Source organism: Brassica napus, chromosome C5, assembly GCF_020379485.1.
Source record: "Brassica napus cultivar Da-Ae chromosome C5, Da-Ae, whole genome shotgun sequence".
Classification (NCBI taxonomy): Eukaryota; Viridiplantae; Streptophyta; class Magnoliopsida; order Brassicales; family Brassicaceae; genus Brassica; species Brassica napus.
This window is the reverse complement of record NC_063448.1, coordinates 25,777,584-25,804,537: the sequence shown is the minus strand read 5'-3', so window position 1 is coordinate 25,804,537 and position 26,954 is coordinate 25,777,584. Positions and strand designations below refer to the sequence as shown.

The window sequence follows — 26,954 nt, the reverse complement described above, 5'->3', positions numbered from 1 at the left end:
ACCCAGAATCGTTAGCTTATATGACTCTATGAACCATAAAAATTTTAGAATCAAAATCTTGGGTTTTTTAGCTCATTGTGGAGAGAAAGTGAGAGATATGTTGTGTTTAGTTCACAAGAATGGAAAAAGAAGAAGGGTAAATCGATTTTGGGAGCTTTAAGAGCTTCAAATTGGTTGTTCATGGTGGTTGTGGTATTAATGACAATGGCAATCTTGTAATTACTTGAAGATGATGAGGGTGAGAGAGTAAAGATGTCATTTTCGAAAAAAAAAAGAAAAAAAAATTGATGGCATTTTCGTAAATTATATGAACTTGTGGGGTGAATAGGGCAAAACCAATTTAAAAAAAAAAAAGAGGTTAGTTTTGTGTTTGACTTTAAGTTGTAGGTCAATTTTGCAAAAAGCCCTTCAGATACTCTGAAATACCATCTATTACACATGGCATTTTATAAATGGTTCAAAGTTTAAAAAATCATTTTGATTTAAATAAATAAGTAAAATATTATCAAATAATTATTTTGTTTTGTATAGAAACTGAGTTGAGATACATGACGGATGAGGTTGCTCTAATAAGATTTTAAGATGAATAGGTGAGCTTGTCCTTTGGACCCATCCTGTTATTAATACTCAAATCATATAATAATAATGGTAGGGGAAAATCTATTAAAATGTTGAAATAATATATGGTAGTTGACTAGTTGATATCCAGAAGATCATGAAAGATCACCTGAGTTGTGATATGGTTAGATGCGTGAACAACAGGACCAACTCAACCTACAACAAAATGCAAGTTTGTCATTTAGCCGTAAAAGTTGATTGCAGGCTAACAGGTTGTCGTGATTAAGTTGTACATAGTAATAGAAAATCTTTTATAGAAAAAAAAAAAAGTTGTACATAGTAATATAAGGCATGATTAAGCCGGTTTCTAGGAGAACAGAGAACAGCTGTCTCGATATGTGCGATCTTTAAGCAACAAGTAGTCTATATATTATCATGAGAGCCGTCAGAAAAAAATAGAACATCATGAGAGAGTGCAACATGCATAATTAGTCTACCTAGTCGATCAAGGCACAGCTGAAAAAGCGGTAATAGCCGAAACTGATAAACAACTAGCGACAAGTCCCTGAAGTCAAGAAGAAAGTGTTGATGGAACTCATCTGAGATAAGCTAATTCTGCAGCAAGTAAAACTAAACGATTTGAGAATCACGATACAGAGAAGCATGGAACAGGAAAAAGATAAACTTATAATCTGAAAATGATTGTTATATTGTACGCTCAAAATGATTGCAACAGCAGAGCTTGTGTGGGGGTCATAGCAACAATTACAGAACTTGTGCAAAGCACATGCCAAAGGCAATGAGCACAGAGGCGGATCTATATAGGAAGATAGGGTGTCATTGACACCCCTTACCCCTTAAATCTATATAAATAGTGTTTTGTTCGAATATTCTTTAGAATGTCAATAGCTCTGTCGAAGAACGTGCAGCCTGAATGGAGGCAGATAAAGCATGTGATTTGGGGGCAAACAAGATTTATATATTTAGGTGGCCAATTAGGAGAAAAACTTTATATAGCTCTTTTGGTAAGGTCTTCAGGATGCGTAATCGAGGTGCTGAGTTTGATTTTTTAAACTGCAACTGTAACCACTTTCTCTGAGTTTTTTAATATAAAGGGTCAAAAGAATTTTTTTGTTTGTGGGCCGAATTTTTTCAGGCCCGGCTCTGATTCTACCGCTGAGAATTATAAAAAAAAAATTATATGTAATTGTACCATTCTAAACTGTCTTATAAGATCCATGCTTGAAAGTATTGTTTACACCATTTTAAAGTTATTATGTAATTTTTTTTTTCATCAATATGCATAATTAGTTTTCTTTTCTAGGATTCAAAATTCAGACTTCCTATTGTAAAAGTTTTAATGAACATTTAGTTAAATCATTATACTAAGAAAGTTACAATAAATATACTTAAACACAAGGGGCGAACCCAAAATTTATTTTATGTGAGGTCATAATGAAGATAAATACCAAAAATTTTAAGTAAAGATGACATTAAATAGAATTGTATCCTGGTTCTATGGGTTCAATGTCCAACTCCTTAACCAAATAAACCAGAGTTCATTACTAATTGTTGCTTGCAAATTCGGTTTATAATATTATTGTGGTGTAAACTGACACCATTGCATTGCACGTGAATCCGCCCCTGCTTAAACATACTCTTTTTAGAAGAAAAAATGATGTCTAAATCAAATCAGTAATTGAAATAGGTACCCAAAAATATAATTATATATCTAAACGCTATTAGCTATATTAAAGTAAGCTAAATACTCAATATTATAATTTTATAATCTAAAGGGCTTAATTATGTGAAAGTATGTTTTATGAGCAATTTTTATAATATTAAGAATTATGTTTTCTTTACAAAAGACAATAATTTACAAACAAAAAAAAATTAACCAGTTGAGAAATATGAACGGTCCAACACAGTCTCCATGTCACGTATCTTTGATCTCATCAATTGTATTTTTCTTTATAAAATAATTACTATTGATATTTCATTCTTTATAGTATGTATCCTCTTAAATATTGATACATTACGCTTATAACAAAATGATAAATTAGTTTGACTAAAAATTTTATGGCTAACTTTTGTAAAGTTAGAGCATCACATTCATAATATATCCACCATTCATGTAAACATTCATGAATTATAATAGTTTAAATATGAGAATTTAAGTCAAATTGTATTACATAATGGGTCACCCATCGGTTCAACCGGTAGCCGAGTCCTAGGTTTTAACGGTTTTTTGCGGACTTTATAGAATTTTTAAATATAGAGTTTTTTTAAAACGAAACCGGATTACATATAGGGTCACCGGTTCTATCGGTTTAACCGCGGATCTGGGTCGGGTTTCAGAACACTGAATATAACACTTTATGTGTAACATTTAAATGTAGATATACAATCAAAAATACAAATTTATATCATATATATTTAGTTTTTTTTTGGAAAATAATTCAGCGCTTTGAAAGCGCAGATCAAAATCAGATCAAAATCTAGCTAGTCATTATTAAGATCAAATACTTTACCGTAAAAGATTCACAAATATTTTTAGAAATTTTTTTTTTGTCACTTGTAAATTCTAATTGACCTTCTCTCACTCTTCTCTCTGTTCTCTCACTTCAACTTTAGAACAATCTAAATAAAGATATAGTCAATAGAATATAATTATATAAAGCTTTTTTGAAGCTTTGTATTTAATGATTATAAGATTTGAAGTTTGTATACAAATATCAGCTATGTTGAATAACTTTTAACTTATAATTATGTAAAAAGAATATGATTAAAGCAGAAATATTGGAAAATACATATTTGTCATGTAAACAAGGTTGTCTTACGATACAATACTATATAAAGAGATTTAAGAAATTTTGCAAATCATATATTATCTTCTATAAACTAAGCAAAACACTGAGGTATAAATTAAATTCATAAATCGCGTCTTGTTGGTTATGATTCATATCCTGAAGCGTATACGACATTATATACTAGAAAGAAAATGATCACACCAATAGCAATGGTCGGAAAAACTGCTACAAAAGTGGTTAAAAACGTTATGATCATGGATATGTATGTATAATATCAAAATCGAAACAGAGCATTTTCTTTAAGACTTGTACCGGAAGTGAAACAATAAAGATGGCAATGAACAAATGATATTTAATCATATCTTCTGAAGATAAAATAAATCAAGTGTGAGTACACTATCAGATTGTATAAAACTTTTTAAAAGCTAAAAAGACTGATACATATTGATGATGTATATCACTAATTATGATGTTTTAATTTCTCCAACCACGTCTAAAGTATAGTCAATCAAAAAGTGAAAATTGTTCCAATTTAATGAATAAGAAGAAACTTCATTTTGAGAGATGGTATTAGGAGTCTCGCACCATATGTTAGTGACTTTGTTTTGTTACTGAATGATTTCATTAAACTTAAGAAAAACAAATGGACCTAAAACGTGGCCCATTCCGAGAGGTTCATTACACAAGCAGATAGGAGTGAAGAGCCTTTTTGGCTACCCCATCCGCTAACGAGTTTTCTGATCGAGGGAGATGAGAGAAAGAGATAGTCACAAACCCAGAGGAGATCACTTGAATATCTTCCACGATTCCGATGATTTCTTTAGACTGAATTTTGCCGGTTATAGCTCTGAAGAGCGTTGAGTTGTCAGAGAGAACTTTGAGATTTGAGAATTCCAAAGTTAGCGCCATGCAAAGAGCCGATCACACCGCAAGGGTCTCTGCAATTCATGGGGAGTTCACGAAAGTCTGGATCGACGATCCCTGGGATGAAACTGCCAGAGATGGTCCCGAGAATATCCAACCTAAGCCGCGTCTGTTTTACAAGTGATCAATCTCGAGGTATCTGTGGATCTGGATGATCGATTTGAGGAAGAGCGTAGAGCAGAAGGTAACAATTTAATTTCTGATGTTTTTCCTTGTGCTTCTGGCCATTCTTTTGCTAATCTCAGACCTTTTAATGCTATTTCCTCAGGACTGAAGGTTTTACCTTCAAAAATCAATGAGTTTCGTGCTGTCCAGATTGCCCAGCAAATCCATGGAAGTGTATTGAGCGCAAATCCTGAAGGGGGAAGGCAAACGGCTGTTCGGAACTTGATGATGGCCTCTTTGAAAGATGAATCTGCAGCTATGTGAACTTCTTGGCGTAAAGGGTCACATTTCCATACCTTTACCGCAAAGGGGCAGGTAAAGAACATATATATGTCTGATTCAAGGTTTTGACATCTCAGGCAAGGAGTTGCTGATATTAAACCCCTCTTTTGTAGGTTGACTCTTAGAGGAAGGGCATTCTTCACTACTGACCAGAGGAAAGCTTTCATTTTGGGTGAGAACTTTCCTGACCAAATGTCCTTTATCCACTGGAAATCCTCAGCTTGATGCAACAATGACGACTCTGTGCAGGAGATAGAAGCCGCGTGATATCCTGATTTTTGTGGAATAAATACCCGAAGATGTAGAGTGTCAGATATAAGAATCTTATGCTCCTTTCAGGCTTGGTTGTAGGCACAGAATCTGAGAGAAATACTCAGGTAAAATTTTTTGAATCATGCTTTTATTCCACTTTAGGTCATCCGTTAGGAGGTCTGACACTGTGAGGTCAAGTTCATATTCTCGAATAGGACCTATAGGCTTTTGAATCTTATCGAGTGAAATCCAAGAGTCCTTCCAAAGTCGTATCGTTTGTTCATTCCCCACAGCTTTCCCCAGGTTCTTAGTTAGAAGATCTCTGCCGTAGAGGATCCCTCTCCAGCCATGAGAGCATGTCTAAGGTGGCTCCACATCAAGGAAGTGCTTTCCATGGCAATATTTCCCCAATAGAACCCATGCTAGTAAGCTTCTCGAGACCGTGATTAGACGCCATGCCAGTTTTGCTAGAAGGGCCTGATTGAATTTCTTGATATCCCTTAGACCCAAACCTCCCAAAGATTTAGGTTTAGATAATTTATCCCAAGCCACCCAGCAAATATATTTTTTCATCTACTCCATCCCACCAGAATCTTGTTAACACAGATAGTGTTCTTTTACACAGGCTGATCAGGAGTTGGAAACATGACATGGTGTAGGTTGGGATGGCATTGAGTACTGATTTGAGCATTGTGAGCTTCCCAGCTCAAGAGAGTCTCTTTGGGGACGAGCTGATAGCCTTCTGTCGAATTCTATCTACCATCGAGGTAAATAAATCTCTTTTTCTTCTGCCAAAGTGTTCAAGAAGTCCTAGATACTTGCCTAAACGTCCTTCTTGTGTAATTCCCAGCAATAACTTCGTTTTTTCTTTGACTTCAGGTGGAGACTTACTTGAGAATGTGATGGATGACTTGGCTTTGTTAATCATTTGACCGGAAGCTCACTCATAATCTTTTAGGATCCTCAGCAGAGTTTTGCAATTTGAAGCGGATGCAAGGCAAAAGAACAAGGTGTCATCTGCAAAGAGCAGATGACTGACCCTCTGGCTTCCACGTGCTACTCTGACTCCCTGAAGCAAATTAAAATTTCCTTTCTGCACTCTTGCACAAACCAAATAGGACTTCACTACAGAGTATTTAAGATATAAGGAGATAGGGGATCTCCCTGCCTAATACCTTGGTAAGGCTTTACTTCTCCATAGACTGAATCATTGAGTAGATAGGAGTAAGAAACTGTAGTGATGCATTGCATTATCCAGTTTATCCATGTTGCATGAAAGCCTAGTCTTTGTAGAACATATGAGACAAAATTCCACTCAATTATGTCTTACGCTTTCGACATATCTGTCTTTACAGCCATATTACAGTTCTTTTCTACCTTTGATCTCTTTAGGAAGTGTAGCACCTCATAAGTGATCAAAACGTTGTCTGTTATAGCCCTTCTCGGAATGAATGCTTATTGATACTCGTAGATTATAGATCCCAAAAATGTTTTTAATCTTAGGGACATCAGCTTTGAAATTATCTTGTAAAAAATATTGCAAAGGGAAATAGGTCTATAGTCTTTCACTTTTTGCACTCCTGTGATTTTTGGAATTAACCTCACATATTTTTGTTGACCGTTGGTGTTGGTGTGAGGATACCCGTTGAGAAGAACAGCTGGATCTTCTTCACCACCGCTGGCCCGATGACCTCCAGTTGGACTGAAAGAAAATGGCTGAAACCCCGTCGGGGCCTAGCGCCTTATCTGCATTGATCGCAAAGGCAGCTTCCTTTATCTCATTTGCATGCGGCATCACTATGAGTCTTTCATTTTGTGCATCTGAAATGCATGGTTGGAGAGCTTCCACGATTTTTGGTTGTCCATCAACACAACCCGATTCAAAGAGGTCCGAGTAGTATCCTGAGATGACTCTGGAAATCTCTTCTTCTTCATAGACTGGTACGCCATTCTTGTCTGCAATCACTAATAGTCTATTTTTTGATGATCGACCTTTTGCTATTGCATCGAAAATTCAGTGTTGGAGTCCCCAAGGGCTAACTATAATTGTCTGCTGCGTTGTTTCCAGAATTATTTTTCAGCTTTTTTACAAGTGCAACAATCTCAGATTAAGTTCGTGAATCAGGGCTTCATCGGATTTTGAATTGGACATTGCGGCCTCCAGTTTATGTTTTGTATCCTCCAACGACTTTTGGCTGTTTTCATGAAACTTCTTACTCCAGGCACAAATGGCCTTTCTGCATGAGAGAGCATCTCTTCCACATTAAGCTGCAGGGAGTTTTCCCAAATATCCTTAATGATATTTTTTATTTCCAGATTATCTTTGAGGCGTTTATCGTATCTGAAATTTTTTGCCCCTTTTTTCTTGAAGTATCTAGGAAAGTAAGCAGAGGTCTGTGATCTGAGCCCTCAAACTTGAGGTACTGGTTTGTGCAAGATGGGAACAGCTCCGTTCATTCGGTTTTACTTACAGATCTTTCCAGTCTGCAAAGCACCAGATGAGTGTCTCTTCCCTCTCCAAGATAAGTATTTTCCAGAAAATTTTAGATCAAAGAGCTCATTCTAAGACAGGAAAGACCTGAAGGCACAGAAAGTTCCTTCGACTCTTTCTGGTCCTTCGCTTTTTTCAATGTTGTCCACTATTTCGTTGAAGTCTCCTGTTAGGAACCATGGACCCCCTGAGTCTGATTGTAGAGCTGATAGTGAATTCCAAACTTATAGCCTTTTTGGCTAATCTGGTTTACCGTAGACAAACGTTGCATGAAACGATTTATCTTTATAGGAGACTGTAGCATCGATAAAATTGCTTGAAGATGAATTAATTTGGAGATCCATATCTTTTTTCCAGGAAAGAAAAAGACCTCCACCTCCTGGCGTGTGCGGTGGAACTGCAAAATAATTATTTGACTGAAGCCAATGAAGTTCCTTTAGCAACATCCCCGTGGGGTTTTTGGTCTCCATGAGGAAAACAATGTCATGATCATTCTTCCTCTGGATCCCTTTGAGTCGCTGGACTGTTACGGGGTTCCCCAGCCCATAGAAGTTCCAGCTAAAAATCACTAAGTAGTCTGGGGTAAAGAAGCCGAAAATCCGACTTCTTCATTGTTATAGCTGGTATTACATGGATCGGCGGGTTCCTCCCTGATTGAGAAGTTTTCTGCTACATCATTTGGAGTCTTTTTCACCATTTCCTTCTTTCTATATGATTCTCTCTCTAATGGATCTACACCTATTCCTTGTGAGTTATGAATCTACGAGATTTTTTTTTTCTTTGAGCTTATCCCACGAAGAATGTTAGGACTAAATCTTGGTGATCTCAATTTTGCAGGAATCCTAATTCTTCTCCTAGCTTTGTTCTGAAAAGCCATCAATGTTTCATCTTCCTCAGGTACTGCTAATGGGGCTTGCAGTGTTTCCAACGCTTCTTCCCATTCCGTCTTAGGGCTGATAATGACTGTTAGGGTCAAAATCGGTCACGATGGAATCAATGTCTGAAAGTTCGTAAAACTCGGCATGAACATTTTTACGAAAAATAAATCTTAGAAAAAGATTTATTTTTACGAAGAATCTTGCGGAGAAAACACATTCACGAAAAATCGGAGAAAGACGCGAACAAGGTTGCCGTGTAGCAACCAGCGCAAAATCTGGTCGCTACATAGCGACCGAGCACGTACACGGCTCGGTCGCTACGTAGCGACCGAGCTCTCACCGAAGCTCGGTCGCTATGTAGCGACCAAGCACGTACACGGCTCGTTCGCTACGTAGCGACCGAGCTCTCACCAAAGCTCGGTCGCTACGTAGCGACCGAGCTCTCATCGAAGCTCGGTCGCTACGTAGCGACCGAGCACGTACATGGCTCAGTCGCTACGTAGCGACCGAGCACGCACACGACTCTGTCCTACGTAGCGGCCGTGCTTTCTTAAAAATCGATACGACACGAATCCATGCATTCTCGTCTACTCTTTAATGCTATCTCCCGAAGACCGTAGCCGACCCATTTCATGTTGCTCGTCATTTGAAGTCATCAATCGAACTTTACGATAAAAACCGCGGAAAGTTTGTTTTTATCGAAAGAAGCCGTAATAAACGTTTCGTGTCAAACAACTGCCCAAAGAGACCTAAGACGTGACTCAAAATCCACTTACGATTTCTTAACAAAAATCCCATAAACCGTATGCTTGGTCCGCAAGGAAAGATAAATGTCAAGTTTCCGCGGATAAATACGAAGTATTCGAAGATAATTAGAAAGATCGGGAAAAACGGAATATCTCTATTTTTAAGTTATGACGGCATAAGGGCAGAAGAGGAAAAAGCGTAAACCGACCTAGGAGCGAGTATATAAGGAGTCCTAGGCGAGAGGCACGGGACACAACGTTTTAGACTCAGAACTCTCGGCACTTAGAAACTCTGAGGCATTATTCTCGACATGCTCTGTTTCCATGACTGGCACCCGATTACCAGACGAACGTGCACAAGCAGTTCAATCTCTTGGTTCACTCTTGAAATACGTTCGGCTTGATCCTCGAATGGGGTATGTAGGCAGCCTTTCATAAGGTTCAGTCCGAATTCAATCAAAAATCTTTTATGTATTTTCTTCGTCTTTTGTTATCGAGCTGCGAGTCAACTAGTTTTGAGCTTTTAGGCCGCTAGAACTAGGTAACTTGCTGACAGCCTTTGCGGCCAAAGCTTTTATGATCTCTTGTAATGATCGCCACGCTCTCACGCGGACTCGAAATAAGATCTACTGTTTTCTCTAAACTCGTTTATTATCTTTTCATGATTTTCGCATATATTTGGTCACTTGCCGTTGGCTCTCGCAGAGATCCGGGACCTCTGGGAAATTAGGGTTTTCCTAGTTTCCTAATTTAAACGTAAATCGACAGTGCGAATTTCGGTTCCCACAGTTTGGCGCTAGAAGGAGGGGGGGGGGTACGGATTACTCTAACACATAGACGCAAAACGCTTGATCAAAACAATGTCTCGAAATACGAAAGAGAAAATTGCAGTTCGCAACAACGCTGGTAAGAAAACTCCAGCCGCCACTGCGCCTATGGCCAACGCCTATGCAAACACCACAGTTCTTGAGAAATTCGAAAACCTTGCTGCGACTTTTCGCCACAGGAAGTGCAATGAAACGAGCTCGCGATTTCTCTTTTTAAACATAAAGGGAAATGATAAATCTAATCAAACCCCATAAGTTTGGCTCATTACCGAACAAAAGAAATCTCAATGCTTAAGGGTTTTACCAAAACACGTTTCCGAAAACATTTCGGAAGGGTAAAACTTGTTCTCCCAAAAACCGCAGAAAACTCTAGGTTAATCGCGGAAAAAGGAAGCGCAACAAATCGATTACACAGCTCGATCGCTGTGTAGCGACCGAGCAAGCACACGGCTCGGTTGCTACGTAGCGACCAAGCTCAAGCCAAGCTCGGTCGCTACGTAGCGACCAAGCTCAAGCAAAGCTCGGTCGCTACGTAGCGACCAAGCACGCACACAGCTCGGTCGTGACGTAGCGATCGAGCTCCAGCCAAGCTCGGTCGCTACGTAGCGACCGAGCACGCACACAGCTCGGTCGCTACGTAGCGACCGAGCACGCACACAGCTCGGTCGCTACGTAGCGACCGAACACGCACGCAGCTCGGTCGCTACGTAGCGACCGAGCACGCACACAGCTCGGTTGCTACGTAGCGACCGAGCACGCACACAGCTTGATCGCTACGTAGCGACCGAGCTCAAGCCAACTCTCCACTCGCTACGTAGCGACCTGTCAGGCCTAAAAAAGGTCCTCCTTTGCGTTTTCTTTTGAATCCTCATCGTAACGCTTTTTGTTTCGACTCAATCGGAGTTTCCGTTGAGATTTTACGACGAAAACAAGTAGGACTCTTCTTGGCTTGCTTCCACTCGCTACGTAGCTACCTGTCAGACCTCCACTCGCTACGTAGTGACCTGTCAGACCTCCACTCGCTACATAACGACCTGTCAGGCCTCAGAAAAGTCCTCCTTTGCGTTCTCTTTTGAATCCTCATCGAAACGCTTTTCATTTCGTCTCAATCGGAGTTTCCGTTGAGATTTTACGTCGAAAACAAGTAGAACTCTTCTTGGCTTTCTTCTACTCGCTACATAGCGACTGTCAGACCTCCAGCTCGCTACATTGCGACCTGCCAGGCCTCAAAAAGCTCCTCCTTTGTGTTTTCTTTTGAATCCCGATCAAAACGCTTTTCATTTCGTCTCAATCGGAGTTTCCGTTGAGATTTTAAGACGAAAAACAATCGAGTTCGGAAGATAAATGTCAAGTTTCAAAGGATAAACACCAATATCAAAAAAGGCGAACATACACAAGAAGAGGAAGGGGAAATGAGCAAGCAAAACTGAGAAGAGACAAAACTGCATCTTCGAGAGAACTAAGGTATTTGCGACTTGAAATTTTTGAAATCAGACTTGGAGTTTTCGTAGGAAATTACTAAGAAATAAAAACGCCTTTGAGACTGCCAAAAAAACTTTAGGGAACGTAAAACCTAGGTGGATAGTCTAGTGAACTAAGTCTTAGGTGATTTTTCCTGTCTCGATATATTGTCCCATAATTGTTCGTCCAGATCTTACAAACCGATCTAAACTCTCCAAAAATCGAGAAACGATCGCCACGCATATCAAGCTCGCTTCCTAAGAAGAGAAAAAACTAGAGACATGAACGTCGTCTTAAAACCGATTCGTTTCTGGCAATTATCTCGGAACCGACATATTCCAAGTGTCGTCTTCAAACCGACTCGGACTGTCGATCATTCTATTCCTCGAGAAAAAAAAGGACGGAGTTGGTGCTTATACTATACTCGTATACTCCCATACTTCAAAAACATATTCAAACAATGCGATGTCTCGTCAAGATCAAGAAAACGCTTTCGACAAGAAAACACTTTCGACAAAGCAAACTCTCGTAGAAATATGCGGAGAAATATTCATACAATGCGATGTCTCGTCAAGATCATCCTAAAAGCAAACGACAATCTGAGATTCGTCCAAACGCTGGGAACTGATCCAAACCATGTTGGAAAAATTCTCAAAGACTATACAGCATCTATCATCGCAATCATTCATTTAGAAAACCTCTGCCAAACTTCAGAACGAAATTCGATGATTTGCTGAAGTCATAAAGATCTTTTCCGATTTGATAAAACGTGTTTCGTATAAGAATCATTATACGAGAAATCTTCAGGCATCAAAGCATCACTCTCATTTTCCGTGAGTCGGTTCCGTTGAACCAACCGACTCACGGAAAACATCAAAAACATTTGCGACAAAGCAAAATCAAGAGCAAACGTAACAGAATATACGACAAAGAGAACACGTCCTCCCTGCTCGTCGACTAAGTCTATCGCTGTTTAACTGATTCATTCAAGAAACCTGCAAAAACGTTTCGCGACTAGATCTCGGTGAAATAACCTTTGGTAAAACTCCATGAGTGACTCAGAGAAACTTTCACCAAAGAATAAAAACAAAAGCGAAAACGTTTCTCAAAAATCTACGGAAACATCGTTATTTTGACATCTCCACATGTCGCGTCAATTTAATAAATTTGTAAAAACCGGTCGCCCGTTACTTACGCAAAAAAATCCTTCGTATAATCAGATCATGTCATACGAAGTAACTTTCGAAAGTAAATGTAATATGTTTTACGAAAAAGTACTTTCCTTATAGCAAAAAACCCAGATGTATGATCCGACATTGGACGACCAATATAAACTTTACTTCCTCGCACCACGATCTGAAAGGTCTCATTCTTTAGCCCCGCGACTCACTAGCATCTGCTCTCATTCCACTTGGTCACGTCCGAGCAGGAAATCACCCCGTAACTGACTCTGCACGGGCTCTGTATCGAGCTTCTTAGGCTTTATCTCCCTCGGAAACAAAGGAAACAACTTCCATACGAATAAAGGAAACATTATACGAAACTTTCATCGTATAAATTAACCCTAAAGTGGAAAAACGTTTTCTACCACCATGGGCATACTCGGCCTATCAATCTCGATAAACGCCAAGTAACGATTACACAAACAATTATCGTATCACCCAAAAATGGGAATCATACGGTAAATTCATCATAACAAAATTCAGTCCTAACAACCAAACAGTTAATGAAAGGTTCCACTTGTGAAAAATCGACCAAGTTCCATATACTACGATTCACTTTAAGCCCGCTGTGTTTTACTCGTAAAATGCGGCATGTAAGGAAAACTCGTAAGAGAGCTCCTATAGCTATACAGAACATCCTCAAATAGACACGAAAGAAATCTCGGAAGGCCAACACCACACAAAGCACGGTATAGGAGGATGCCTCTTTCCGGGGACAAATTTACGCGACCCCTTGGTCCTAACTCCTCGATCGCAAATCAAATCCAAACAGGAACAACAATTCTGGCTGCGAACATCCGTAGTCAAACCTGAATGTTTTCCAAACACAGGGCTAAGACTAATCCCTTGCAACATCGCGAAACATCTTCAAGCCCGCAAACATTTCAAGCACGAAACGCAGCATACGAAAGAATAACAAATCTTCAGCATCACGAGACGTCGCAGACGCCTGAAGATTCGTTCTTCGACAAAATTTCCTTCCTCGATAAAAACACTTTCTTGGAAGACCAGACAGTCATACGCACTAACATCTTCTCAAAACATATCCTTCGCAAAGACTCGAAACGGTAATTTTAACCATTAACTTTGTTGCTGATCACAACAAACTCTTAACGTCCTAAACAGACTTAGCCATCTCGTAGAGATGACTCTCGTACATCCGACACAAGGATAATAGCGCTATAAAAGAAACCCAGGAGGCTTAAAAATTGTCCTCGGAGAGATGCTCGGTTCTAACCATACAAGTCGTATAAGCCGAGAACCTATTGCGGACGTTAAATGGGTATGGAATCAGGATGAAACTGAAATGGGATACGTAAGTCGAATTAGTCATCGCACCCTCTAAAACCAGGAGTAAACCTAGGTCTTGCCCTAAACCCAGCGCACTGGTCTCTAACATCTCTAGGCATAGTATCAAAAACCTTGATACGAGATCCCAAAATTTGTCTCTTTGCCAATATTCGAGCGTCTTCAGAAATCTCGCAAGTGTACACACTGCGGAAAACTCTCGAAACAGATCACGGATATAGCAGTTCACACAGAGTTAGATTACGAGATGACAACTCGTAGTCTTCCTTCTACACCCCAATCTTATCGCGTTCTACTTTTAGAAGAGCGAGAAGACCACTTACCATGGACCTTTTCGACCATTAATTCCGCCTAACTCACCTAACTTGCCAAGCCACTCGCTAAAACCTCACGCTAGAAGCTCATGGTTCTAACGAGCTGGGGGGCTAACTGTTGGGGTCAAAATCGGTCACGATGGAATCAATGTCTGAAATTCGGTAAAAATCGGCATGAACGTTTTTACGCAAAATAAATCTTAGAAAAAGATTTATTTTTACGAAGAATCTTGGGGAGAAAACACATTCACGAAAAATCGGAGAAAGACGCGAACAAGGTTCTTGCGTAGCAACGAGCGCAAAAGCTGGTCGCTACGTAGTGACCAATCGCTCACCAAAGCTCGGTCGCTACGCAGCGACCGAGCACACCGAAGCTCGGTCGCTACATGGCAACCGAGCACGTACACGGTTCGGTCGCTACGTAGCGACCGAGCTCTCCCCGAAGCTCGGTCGCTACGTAGCGACCGGGCACGCACACGACTCGGTCGCTACGTAGCGACCGAGCTTTCTTAAAAATCGATACGACACGAATCCATGCATTCTCGTCTACTCTTTAATGCTATCTCCCGAAGACCGTAGCCGACCCATTTCATGTTTCTCGTAATTTGAAGTCATCAATCGAACTTTACGATAAAAACCGCGGATATTTCATTTTTATCGAAAGAAGCCGTAATAAACATTTCGAGTCAAACAACGACCCAAAGAGACCTAAGACGTGACTCGAAACCCACTTACGATTTCTTAACCAAAAGCCCATAAACCATATGCTTGGTCCGCAACGAAAGATAAATGTCAAGTTTCCGCGAATAAATACGAAGTATTCGAAGATAATTAGAAAGATCGGGAAAAATGGAATATCTCCACTTTTAAGTTATGATGGCTTAAGGGCAGAAGAGGAAAAAGCGTAAACCGACCTAGGAGCGAGTATATAAGGAGTCCTAGGCGAGAGGCACGGGAGGCAACGTTTTAGACTCAGAACTCTCGGCACTTAGAAACTCCGAGGCATTATTCTCGACATGCTCTGTTTCCATGACTGGCACCCGATTACCAGACGAACGTGCACAAGCAGTTCAATCTCTTGGTTCACTCTTGAACTACGTTTGGCTTGATCCTCGAAAGGGGTACGTAGGCAACCTTTCATAAGGTTCAGTCCGAATTCAATCAAAAACCTTTTATGTATTTTCTTCGTCTTTTGTTATCGAGCTGCGAGTCAACTAGTTTTGAGCTTTTAGGCCGCTAGAACTAGGTAACTCGCTGACAGCCTTTATGGCCAAAGCTTTTATGATCTCTTGTAATGATCGCAACGCTCTCACGCGGACTCGAAATAAGATCTACTGTTTTCTCTAAACTCGTTTATTATCTTTTCATGATTTCCGCATATATTTGGTCACTTGCCGTTGGCTCTCGCAGAGATCCGGGACCTCTGGGAAATTAGGGTTTTCCTAGTTTCCTAATTTAAACGTAAATCGACAGTGCGAATTTCGGTTCCCACAATGACCGATTGTAACTTTGATCTTTCTCTTTCTTCATTAAGGGTCGCTTGGTCCACATAAGGAGGATCGTCACTAAACTTTGATTCCAATCCATAATCCTCTTCTCTCCTAGCTAGAGGGCTGTAAATGACCAAGGGGACAAGGAAAAGCCAGGCATGTAGAGGATATTCATTGATTGGAGGAGGAGTGATAGGTTTACTATCAGAAGCTCTTAGTTGCAATGGCAAAGTCGGCTGCTTTGCTGCTGCACCCATTATTGAAGTTGTTGTTTCTTCCATTAAAATATTTGCATCTCCGTAGAACTCTCTGCCTCCGAACTGCTGCTCTAACAGGGTCAGGGAAACTTGGGTACTGCCTCGTAACTTCGTGTAGTTTTTCCATAACTGCCTCTTTTGAGAGCACTTGAGGTACACTAGTTCTCTCCCGCAAAGGATCCATCTGATTTGTTTCCTCTATTGCAGGATTCTTTTGGATCGACGGTTTGACAGGGATGTCCTCCGTTTCCGAGACCTGTTTTGGCCTCCATTGGCCTGAGCTCCATTGAGGAAAGAGGTATATACCTCTCTGTGATGGTCTGCTGATACCCTCTCTCTTCTTAGAGTAGAGATGTGAAGCGTAAGTCTGAGTTCTTTTTGAGACTGATTTGCTTTTTCATATCGGTTTTGAGGTTTCTCCTTGGTTTGCAGATTTCTCTGGTGGTGGATTACGAGTTTGCTTGGTGCTTACTCTTTCCCCGAAAGAGTTTCCGTGTCTATCAAATATTTTCTGGAACGAGATGTTGGCAGAGTTTACACCACCAAAACTTTACGAAGTTGGTAATCCTCCGAAGAAGATCTTAGGGAGTTTGAAATGTAGTTGTTGGGGGTCTTATGCTAATCTCATGGGGAGATTTTGGAGGTAAAGGTTTGTTGAGCTCTTCCTCTTCTCTTGACCTTACCAACAGTGTTTTGGATGTTTCCTCATCTTTTTTTTTCGGACAGTTTTTCCTCAGATAAAGAAGTGAGAAACAAAATGAGCAGTGTAATTCAAGTCTCTCTTACTCCAGGGTAATAACACTTTCTTCACCCGAGTCAAACTCCACAGTCGATTCTTTCACTAGAGACTTTAAGCCATTCACTAGTACTCTAATCCTTGATGTTGTCAGCTCATGGTTGTCCAAGGTACCCAACTCTTGGCCTACTCTGCAAATCATGTCTTCGTGCCAATAGAGGAGGGGTAAAACTTTGATTTTGATCCAGAAAGGATTCATGGAGGGAAAAGAGGGGGAGATGATCGGTTCCCACCACTGGAGGATGACCATCCAGTAGGAGAAATGGTACGGTCTATTATCTAACACTTTTCTCAGATTTCTTTGTCAAATCTAAACTGGAAATAAATGTTTTCCAGATCTGAACCGACAGCTCTACCTTAAAAATTCCATTTGCACGGAAGAGGTGGAATGAGAGCTCACATCTTCTGTTCATGTGGGTTAGTGAGCCTTCCTATAAGGGTAAGTGCGTTGTCTCTTATGAATGTTGAGTTATTCAGAGCTGGTGCCTTGATTCTCACAAAGTTATTGTCGTGGCCTTCACTCATTTGCCTTTTCCTTTTTCTGTTTTTGTGAGCCTAGGAGCCATTGAAACCAAAAATGAAGTACGTTTCCAACCGGTCTGCAAGTAGTGGCAAGAAAAAACCTTGCTGGAGGAGTTACTAGTCGACTCCTTGCAGATTTGCTTGCTGATGTCACTGAAACGAAGTGGAAAGCAAAGAAAAACGAAGATGTGGCTTGCAATCTTGCGAGAGGGAAGCCTGGTGAACAAATGTCGATCAACAAAGAGGGTGTTGTTGCGGATTCATGTTGCTAGAAAGTGAAACAGCGTCAGATTTGAGATTTGAAATTCAAACTATGTTGAAGAGGCAGCTAGAGGATGCTTTTTGGGGCATATAATAGGGTTTCCAAGAGGTTAATGGGAAGGAACCAGTGGATACTTTCCTTACTAGGAAAAAGCGAGGGTAGTCCCTTTCATGTTTTACCCTTTAGACTCAAGCAAACACCTTGCCTCAAAACATGGGTCTAGGAGAGTTTTCTCAGCAAGACTATTTGGTCTCCACTCGTGGTTGGAATCCTTGTGGAACTTTTTCTGGTTACTTAAATTTACAAGAAACCTGATGAGATATAAAGAAGGTCCATATTTTAGTGACCTAAATTGGGTATATTATCGATTATAAAGTTAAATTCAATTCGAGATTAAAAATCTCATCATCCCAAATGAAAGAGTAAAATATTCCCACATTCACAACAAGTGCCTAACAAGTGGAACGTCCATGAGTTTAATGTGCCTGGTCAGGGTGGGATTGATGAGTCATCCATAAAGTAAATTTAGGAGATTTTAAAACTAATCATATTAAGGTGTTTACCAAAGGAACTTAGAGCATGCACATCACATGTATGACAAGTGCGCTGGTCTCCCCACGCAAAAGAGTAGCAGCCAAGGTGGGAACTCGTCATGGTGATAGTGGCAAACCACCGGAGCAAGGGTCCTTCAAACCCAAAACCGGTGCATCTTAAGTTCTAAGAATGTGAATCAATGTTTATTTACAGAGAGTCTACGCGAGACGGAATTGGTTTACGGGGGTGGTCTTTTATTTCTTTTAATACTTTTCTTTACTATTGGTGACTTAGTTGGTTTTAAGAGAGTGAGGGAAGTTGGAGTTGTTATGTTTCTTTTGGTTCTTAATAAGACTTGGAATAATACTGGTTTCTTGAGTTTATGGTGGTCTCTTGGTGTATATGTAACCGTTTTACATTGCGGAGAGGGCTTGGCTTTTTTGGTTTGGAATCATGGTTGTGTGTGGTGGCCTATTACTGGCGTTTTCTTCCCTGTACTGACTCTGCATTAGTGTGGAAAGATGATGCATGTATGGCCTATGCGATTAAGGAGATGGGAATTGAAAGGTATAGTCCGGAATATAGTAAATGCATTTGGTCTCTTTGCTTTGGGGATTACATATGGTTTATCAGATCAATATAAAGAATACTATATAGCATTTGATACGAATGGTGAGTTATGCTTATTGGTGGCACAAATTTTTCTAAAGCACAAGTGTTTTATAATTTTACTTTATCCTTTTGATTATTCGATATGGTGATAGGGAAACAATTGGCAAGTTTTTGGTTCTGGATTAAATGGGCTTAATGAATCATATTCTCAAGATAATGGGTCTGCAAAGGAGCTATATGTGTACCGCAAGCTTGGGGTTAAAAATTGTACGTATTATAGTTTAATAGGCTTTTTATATGTACGTATTCTGACGATTGAAATAAGGTATAATGGATATCATTGGTGTAATGATGCTCCTAATGGGATGGATCGTGTATTTCACAAGATTGGTTGTGATTTTACTGGTTTTCGGAACCTTGAGACTCTAAGATTGCCGGGTATCATTAAACCCCAATCTTCCGGCTCGGAAGAGCAATACAAGCAGATTTATATATAAAAATATTAAGTTGGAATTGCAGAGGTCTTGGAAGTCATTGGACAATAAGTTATCTTCGGGAAACATGGCATAAACATAAACCAGAATTTTTGTTTTTATCAGAAACGAAACATGATTTTGGATTTGTACAAGGGTTTCAATCACATTTTGGTTACGATAGTCTGGTTACGGTGGATTCAATTGGGAGAAGTGGTGGTTTAGACCTTTTTTATAATAATGAGTACCAAGTTAAAATTTTATATTCTAGCAATAGAATGATAGATGTCGAGGCGGTGGCCAATGGGAAACAAGTATTCCTTACTTTTGTATATGGAGAGCCAGATCAAAGCTTAAGAGACCATGCATGGGAAGGGTTAACCCGATATGGTTTAGCTAGATCGGAGGCCTGGTTTGTTATAGGAGATCTAAATGAGATTACTGGGAATCATGAAAAGGATGGGGGATCTCTAAGATGTGCGACTTCCTTTATTCCTTTCAACAATATGATAAGGAATAGTGGACTATTTGAATTTCCGGCTTGTGGTAATAAAATGTCCTGGCAAGGACGTAGAGGTAAAGGGAAAGGAGCTTTAACGGTCAGATGTAGACTGGATAGAGCCTTGGCTAATGAAGAATGACATACACTCTTCCCATTTTCTTATACATAGTATTTGAGGATGCTGGGATCGGATCATCGACCGGTGATTGCTTTTCTGGAAGATAAATTATTGAGGAAAAAAAGAGGACAGTTCAGGTTTGATAAGCGATGGATAGGTCAGGAGGGGCTTATGGAATCAATTGTGTCAGGGTGGACAGAAAATCAGGAGGGCCAATCAAGGGATTTCATTACCAAAATTAATAATTGTCGACATGAAATATCTTCATGGCGGAAAGACAATCAACCTTATGGGAAGGAAAATATACATAATCTTCAACAAGCTTTGGAAGATGTACAAACAGATAACAATAGAACCCAAGAGGATATTCTTGAGATTTCCAGGAAATTACAGGAGGCCTATAAGGATGAGGAGGAGTATTGGCATCAGAAGAGCCGAAATATGTGGTACTCATTCGGGAATCTGAATACCAAGTTTTATCATGCTCTGACAAAGCAAAGGCGGATTAGAAATTAAATAGTGCGCCTCCATGATGAAGCGGGTAATTGGATCACAGATGAAAACGGTGTTGAGAAGGTGGCGGTAGATTATTTTGATGGTTCGTTTAATTCTACTAATCCTACGGAATTTGATAGTTTCCTGGAGGAGATAGGATCATCAATTTCTCCTCAGATGAATCAAAGGCTATTGAGGGTAGCTACGGAGGAAGAGGTGAGACAAGCATTATTTATGATGCATCCAGAGAAAGCGCCAGGACCGGACGGAATGACAGCTCTCTTTTTTCAGCATTCCTGGCATGTCATTAAAAAGGATGTGGTTGAGCTGGTGAATAATTTTTTGGTAACAGGCGAATTGGATCCAAGGCTGAATATAACTAATATTTTTATGATACCAAAAGTAGAGAGACCGACAAGGATGACGGAACTGAGACCAATAAGTCTTTGTAATGTGGGCTATAAAATAATTTCGAAGGTTTTGTGTCAAAGGCTGAAAGGTTGTCTTCCCAGACTAATTTCAGAGACACAATCGGCTTTTGTGGCAGGAAGGTTAATTTCAGATAATATTCTTATCGCGCAGGAAATGTTTGATGGTTTGAGAGCTAATAAGTTTTGTCAAAATAAGTTTATGGCAATAAAAACATATACGAGTAAGGCATATGATCGGATAGAGTGGAATTTTATCGAGGCTCTCCTTCACAAAATGGGTTTTGATCCTCATAGGATCAAACTAATGCGAGAGTGTGTCTCTTCGGTTCAATATAGAGTGCTTCTCAATCGGCAGCCACGAGGTCTTATTATTCCCCAGCGGGGATTACGTCAAGGGGATCCTTTGTCCCCTTATTTATTTATCATGTGTACGGAGGCGTTAATTTCAAATATCAAAAAGGCAGAGCAGATGAAACAATTAACTGGTATGAAAGTGGCAAGAGCTTGCCCTGCAATCTCTCATTTGCTATTCGCAGATGATAGCTTGTTCTTCTGTAAGGAAAACAAGGAAGCGTGTCAAACTAAACTTAGGATTCTAAAGGAATATGAGACCGTCTCTGGACAACAAATTAATTTCCAGAAATCCTCAATTCTATTTGAACACAAGATCGATGAAGATAGTCGTCAAGAATTGAGGGATCTTTTGGGAATTCAGAATTTAGGTGGAATGATATCTTACAGAAAGCCTAAGAGGTTCTAAGGTACAAGTGTTTGGCTTCGTACAAGATCGGTTAAATAATAGGGTTAATGGATGGACTTTTAGATTTTTTACTAAGGGTGGCAAGGAGGTGATTATTAAATCGGTGGTTACGGCTCTGCCAAACCATGTGATGTCTATGTATCGGTTACCGAAAACGACTGTGAAGAAGCTAACGGGTGTTGTTGCGCAGTTTTGGTGGAGTCCTAGAGGCAGTACAAGAGGTGTGCATTGGAAATCATGGGATAAACTGTGTGTCCATAAGGATAATGGTGGGTTAGGTTTAAAGGATTTGACTGATTTTAATACGGCAATGCTTGGGAAGCAATTGTGGCGGCTGATCGAGAAGCCAAATTCTCTTTTTTCTCGAGTTTTTAAAGAACGGTATTACAGGAATGCTTCACCCCTGGATCCGATTCACTCATATTCCCCGTCATATGGCTGGAGGAGTATTACTTCTGCTAGATCTCTGGTTTGTAAAGGACTAATTAAAAGGGTTGGAACAAGATCATCTATTTCAGTATGGAATGATCTCTGGCTCCCATCCACTCGCCCGAGACCAGCTAACAAAAATCTTCATAATAGTTACCCGGAACTCACAGTGGATTCTCTCATTAATCCGGAATCCCGAACATGGAATTTACAGGCAATTAGGAACTTGGTGGATCACACGATGCAAAAATAATTGAAAGTATACCATTGAGTAGAAATCGGATGGAGGATAGGACGTGATGGCATTTCACCAAGAATGGGGAAATACACGGTACAATCAGGGTATCAAGTGGAAAGGATTTATCCTGACAAGGAACAACCACCAGAATTCTATGGGCCCAATGTTGATATACTCAAAACTTTTTGTTGGAAAGTGAAGTGTCCTCCAAAATTAAAGCATTTTTTATGGCAATTGATATCAGGTTGTATAGCGGTAACGAAAAATCTAAGGGCAAGAAGAATACAAGGATATACTTGTTGTGCACGGTGTGGCGATACAGAGGAATCAATAAACCATGTGTTTTTTGAATGTCCCCCAGCTCGTCAAGTCTGGGCACTGTCTAAAATCCCATCAAACCCGAACTTTTTCCCTACTGGCTCTCTTTTTGCTAATATGGACCATCTATTTTGGAGAGTTAATCCAAAGATGGAGGATCATCAGTTTGCATGGATATTATGGTACATTTGGAAGGGTCGGAATAATAAAATATTCAGTAATCTTGATATTGATCCCAGGTAAACACTTCGACTAGCAGAAGTAGAATCCACACTTTGGGCTGAGGCACAGGTTAGTAACAACAGGTGTGCTCAGGAAGTACAAGTCAGGCCTAACTTAGGAACCACAGGAAGATGGTGCTTCACAGATGGTTCATGGAAAGATAATGATCTATTTTCAGGGTAAGGTTGGATCAGTACATTACCAGGGGGTGATGGTTTACTAGGGGCAAGGAATGTAAGAGCATGTCTTTCACCGCTCCATTCGGAGATGGAGGCATTGATTTGGGCAATGGAATGCATGAGAAATTTAAGACAGTTTCAGGTTACGTTTGCAACGGATTGTTCTCAATTGGTGAAGATGGTTTCGGAACCAGAGGAATGACCAGCATTTGAAAGCTACCTGGAAGATATTAAGCTTTTGAGAAGAAGTTTCGTCAACTCAGATATTGTTCATGTACCTAGGACAGAGAACACTAGGGCGGATAGTTTGGCACGTAGTGCTCGGCAACAACCGTCTTTCGTCGTACACATGGATTCAGAGTTACCATCTTGGTTTACAGAGTCTATATGAGTCTGTGAATGTTGTTTGCTGTAAAAAAAAAAATAATAATAATAATAATTGGAAAAGGGAGAGAGAGAAGCAGAAACGATCGTTCCAAAAAAATCAATTCTTTCCCATGTTACTCTGCTTCTTCCACATGTTACTAAATTAGCTAGAAGATGCTTTTTGGGGCATATAATAGGGTTTCCAAGAGGTTAATGGGAAGGAACCAGTGGAAACTTTCCTTACTAGAAAAAAGCGAGGGTAGTCCCTTTCATGTTTTACCCTTTAGACTCAAGCAAACACCTTGCCTCAAAACATGGGTCTTGGAGAGCTTTCTCAGCAAGACTACTTGGTCTCCACTCGTGGTTGGAATCCTTGTGAAACTTTTTCTGGTTACTTAAATTTCCAAGAAACATGATGAGATATAAAGAAGGTCCATATTTTAGTGACCTAAATTGGGTATATTATCGATTATAAAGTTAAATTCAATTCGAGATTAAAAATCTCATCATCTCAAATGAAAGAGTAAAATATTCCCACATTCACAACAAGTGCCTAACAAGTGGAACGTCCAGGAGTTAATGTGCCTGGTCAGGGTGGGATTGATGAGTCATCCATAAAGTAAATTTAGGAGATTTTAAAACTAATCATATTAAGGTGTTTACCAAAGGAACTTAGAGCATGCACATCACATGTATGTTGTACCGTTTCTACAGATTTAAAAAATAAAAATAATTGGAAAAGGGAGAGAAAGAAGTAGAAACGATCGTTCCTAAAAAATCGATTCTTTCCCATGTTACTATGCTTCCTCCACATGTTACTAAATTACTGGTTTGATTTATCTTTCTGATTTAAAATTTAGTAATTAATTAAATTATACTCAAATATTAATATTTTAATTGTTACGTTCTCTTTCTGGAGATACCAAACACTAATGGTGCTCTTATGCATTATGTACTAGAAACTACCGCAATGTTTATTAGAATCTATAATATAATGAGACAGTTCTCTTTTTTCTGAGGCGAAACATCAGCTTCTTATTTTTTATTTGTGGGCTCCACGTTCTGTCCGGTTTGTCTTGGTCGTAAAATTTTGGCATTTGGTCTGATTTGGGTTCTCCACATTTGGTTCCATAATTAAGTCGAAACCTGCGTTCTATGCTTGAATCAATTGTTCTGTCCGGTTTGTCTTGGTCGTAAAGTTTTGGCATTTGGTCTGATTTGGGTTCTCCACATTTGGTTCCATAATTAAGTCGAAACCTGCGTTCTATGCTTGAATCAATTGTTCTGTCCGGTTTGTCTTGGTCGTAAAGTTTTGGCATTTGGTCTGATTTGGGTTCTCCACATTTGGTTCCATAATTAAGTCGAAACCTGCGTTTTATGCTTGAATCAATTAGGACTTCATTCTTATCTTTATTCCCCATTCAAGCTCGCCGTCTACGCTTATCTTAATCTGCAAACCTAATGATTTGCAAACGGAAAGGTTGACATCGCCGTCTCCGTACCCAACCTCCAACCTTCTCTTTCCCACCTCTTCCAGCGTCCCGATGCCGTCTCGGAATCCACTGTTCTGTTTCGGCCAGTTAGACCACAAAACGATCCATGGAGGATGTCCCGGACATATCATGGGGCTGCGAGATATATTCAGTCGAGAACGCAACTTCTCTTCAGAGATGGCTCTCCGATTCAGGCCTCCCTCGCAGAAAATGGCTATCCACAGAGTCGACATCGGAGAGAGAGAACTCCTCGCGTCTCAGAACCTAAGAAAAGGAGAGCTTCTCTCCTCATCAGTGACGATTCTGTAAGTTTAAAAGCGTTGAACTTTTATCTAAACTTGCAATAAAGTTATGCGCTTGAGATTCCTTTCATGGGTTTAGGTGTGGACCAATGGTGAGGCTGGTGAAATGATGAAACGTGATGAAGTTCCGGATTGGCCTTTGATAGCTACTTATCTTATAAGTGAAGCGAGTCTTCAGAAAGATTCTTGATGGTTTGACTATATCTCTGCTCTTCCGAGAGAACCGTACTCGATTTTATACTGGTAACTTTGTTTTCTTATTGTTTTTGTTTCTGTTACTGAACTTGAAAATATTTTTTCCAGTTGATGGCATTAGTCTCAGCCTTTTTGTGTACTGTTTTTCAGGACTCAGACAGAACTTGATATGTACTTGGAAGCTTCACAGATTCGAGAATGGGCAATCTAAAGAATCACTAATGTTGTTGGGACGTGAGATATTGTATTCTCTTTCCTTCTCTCAAAACAGCTATTTGATGTGTAGAACTTTGCTTTACTTGATGCACTCTCTGGCACTTGTCCTTAGTGTGTGGGTATGGTTAGAAGACTGATGGTTATGTCCTGCATCAGACAGCAGAAATTTTGAAGTTGCAAGATGCACAAATATGTACAAGATATGATTCACGGCTTCATCCTTGCCGGTCTTGCCAGTCACTACTGTCCATCACTGCAGAATTCCATGATGCAACAGGAAGTTGGAGAAATCTGGATTTCCCTCCTGTGCAACAAATGTGTAACTCCCCACGTCACCAGTGTTATCAGGTTTGCGTTGTTTATCCTATACAATTTACTAAAAACCAAACCATCATTTTAATACTCAATAACCCTTGGAATACTCTCTTTTAAGGTTCTGGATTGAGCTTCCTATGGATGATGGAAAAGATAGGGCTATGTTTGTAGTCTTCGATAAGGAGATGACAAAGCTGACCAAGCAAGAAGCTTTTGTTCTTGCGCTTGAGGAGGTGTTTTTTGTCTATAGGAATACATTTAAAATATGTTTTAAATGGCTACGTTTACTCTCGACACACTGAAAATACTAAACTACTACAGATACCAAACAGTGGAGATGAGGAGCTACCAAGCTGCCTTGGAGAGCTTGCTAGGAAGGAGTTTTTTTTTCAAATTCGTGTCACACTTTTCAATTTCACCATACCTTCACTGTATGATCAACTATCACTGAAGATCTCATCATTGACAATCAGGCTGTGGTGGGTTAATCTTTGTGATGATCAGCTTCACTTATTCCTGATTTTATTTAACACCTGCGTAATTGACTAATTATATCGCTGAAAGTCACCAACAAATTGCTTCCACTCAGTTAAGGGGAAGGTGGATTGTCAAGAGCATCATCCAGCGAGGCTGTTGTTGCGCTGAAGCTAGGCATGGGTGGTGACACAGCAACCCCACCAGGGATTGAGGAAGTGGAGAAAACGTGCAAGAGCCGCCGTTAGTAAAATGGCCGTGTTAACTCAATCAGCCCGTCAACTCCACTTTCATTCCTACCGTTTTTAAAATGACTCTTTGTTTCGCTACCTTGAAGCTTTGTTTTTGTTTTGAATTTTCTGCAACTATTTATCATTTTGTCTTTGTCTTGAAGCGTTAATGACGAGATTATAATATATTTCAACGTGTTGTTTACTCCATCCTTTAAAACATGTTAATAAAGAAGCACAGGATAAGTTAACACAGCATCATCATCTGCGTTTTGATCATTCTAGATTTCTCACTTGGAAACTAATTTAGGACCCTTTACCGTTTTAAAATTTTGAATGGCTCAGAGCTTAAACGATATATCACTCTCTTCTGATATTCCTTTCTATCAGTCTCTTTTGGTTCAGTTTCTTCTCTTCTGGCCGCATGATCATTCCCAAAAAGATAATCATTTATTAATTATAAGAAACTTATCTATAAAGTAAGAG

General features: G+C 39.8%; 1 protein-coding gene across 11 annotated transcripts; it reads left to right on the top strand.

Moving 5' to 3' along the window:
- Window positions 1-291: 291 nt before the first annotated feature.
- LOC106401503 (LINE-1 retrotransposable element ORF2 protein) lies at window positions 292-26,673 on the top strand. Of its 11 annotated transcripts, XM_048757094.1 has the most exons (17): window positions 292-5,116; window positions 5,617-5,758; window positions 5,871-6,932; window positions 7,060-8,229; window positions 8,320-8,379; window positions 16,194-16,347; window positions 16,419-16,635; window positions 16,713-16,778; window positions 16,877-17,047; window positions 17,119-17,221; window positions 17,342-25,041; window positions 25,118-25,281; window positions 25,384-25,467; window positions 25,562-25,797; window positions 25,883-25,997; window positions 26,086-26,243; window positions 26,354-26,673. In XM_048757094.1, the coding sequence occupies exon 11, from the start codon at window positions 20,478-20,480 to the stop codon at window positions 21,489-21,491; it is 1,014 nt and encodes a 337-aa protein (XP_048613051.1). In that variant the 5' UTR covers window positions 292-5,116; window positions 5,617-5,758; window positions 5,871-6,932; window positions 7,060-8,229; window positions 8,320-8,379; window positions 16,194-16,347; window positions 16,419-16,635; window positions 16,713-16,778; window positions 16,877-17,047; window positions 17,119-17,221; window positions 17,342-20,477; the 3' UTR covers window positions 21,492-25,041; window positions 25,118-25,281; window positions 25,384-25,467; window positions 25,562-25,797; window positions 25,883-25,997; window positions 26,086-26,243; window positions 26,354-26,673. The 11 variants fall into 11 exon arrangements, with proteins under 11 accessions (XP_048613051.1, XP_048613060.1, XP_048613059.1 ...); XM_048757103.1 differs by having other exon boundaries at window positions 16,419-16,629; window positions 16,877-16,892; window positions 16,971-17,047; window positions 25,384-25,797; window positions 26,086-26,673; XM_048757102.1 differs by having other exon boundaries at window positions 16,877-16,892; window positions 16,971-17,047; window positions 25,384-25,797; window positions 26,086-26,673.
- Window positions 26,674-26,954: the final 281 nt, after the last annotated feature.

Bases quoted from the DNA above. Each gene is read 5' to 3' on its own strand.
- LOC106401503 (XM_048757103.1), top strand. From the start codon at position 20,478: ATGAATCAAAGGCTATTGAGGGTAGCTACGGAGGAAGAGGTGAGACAA.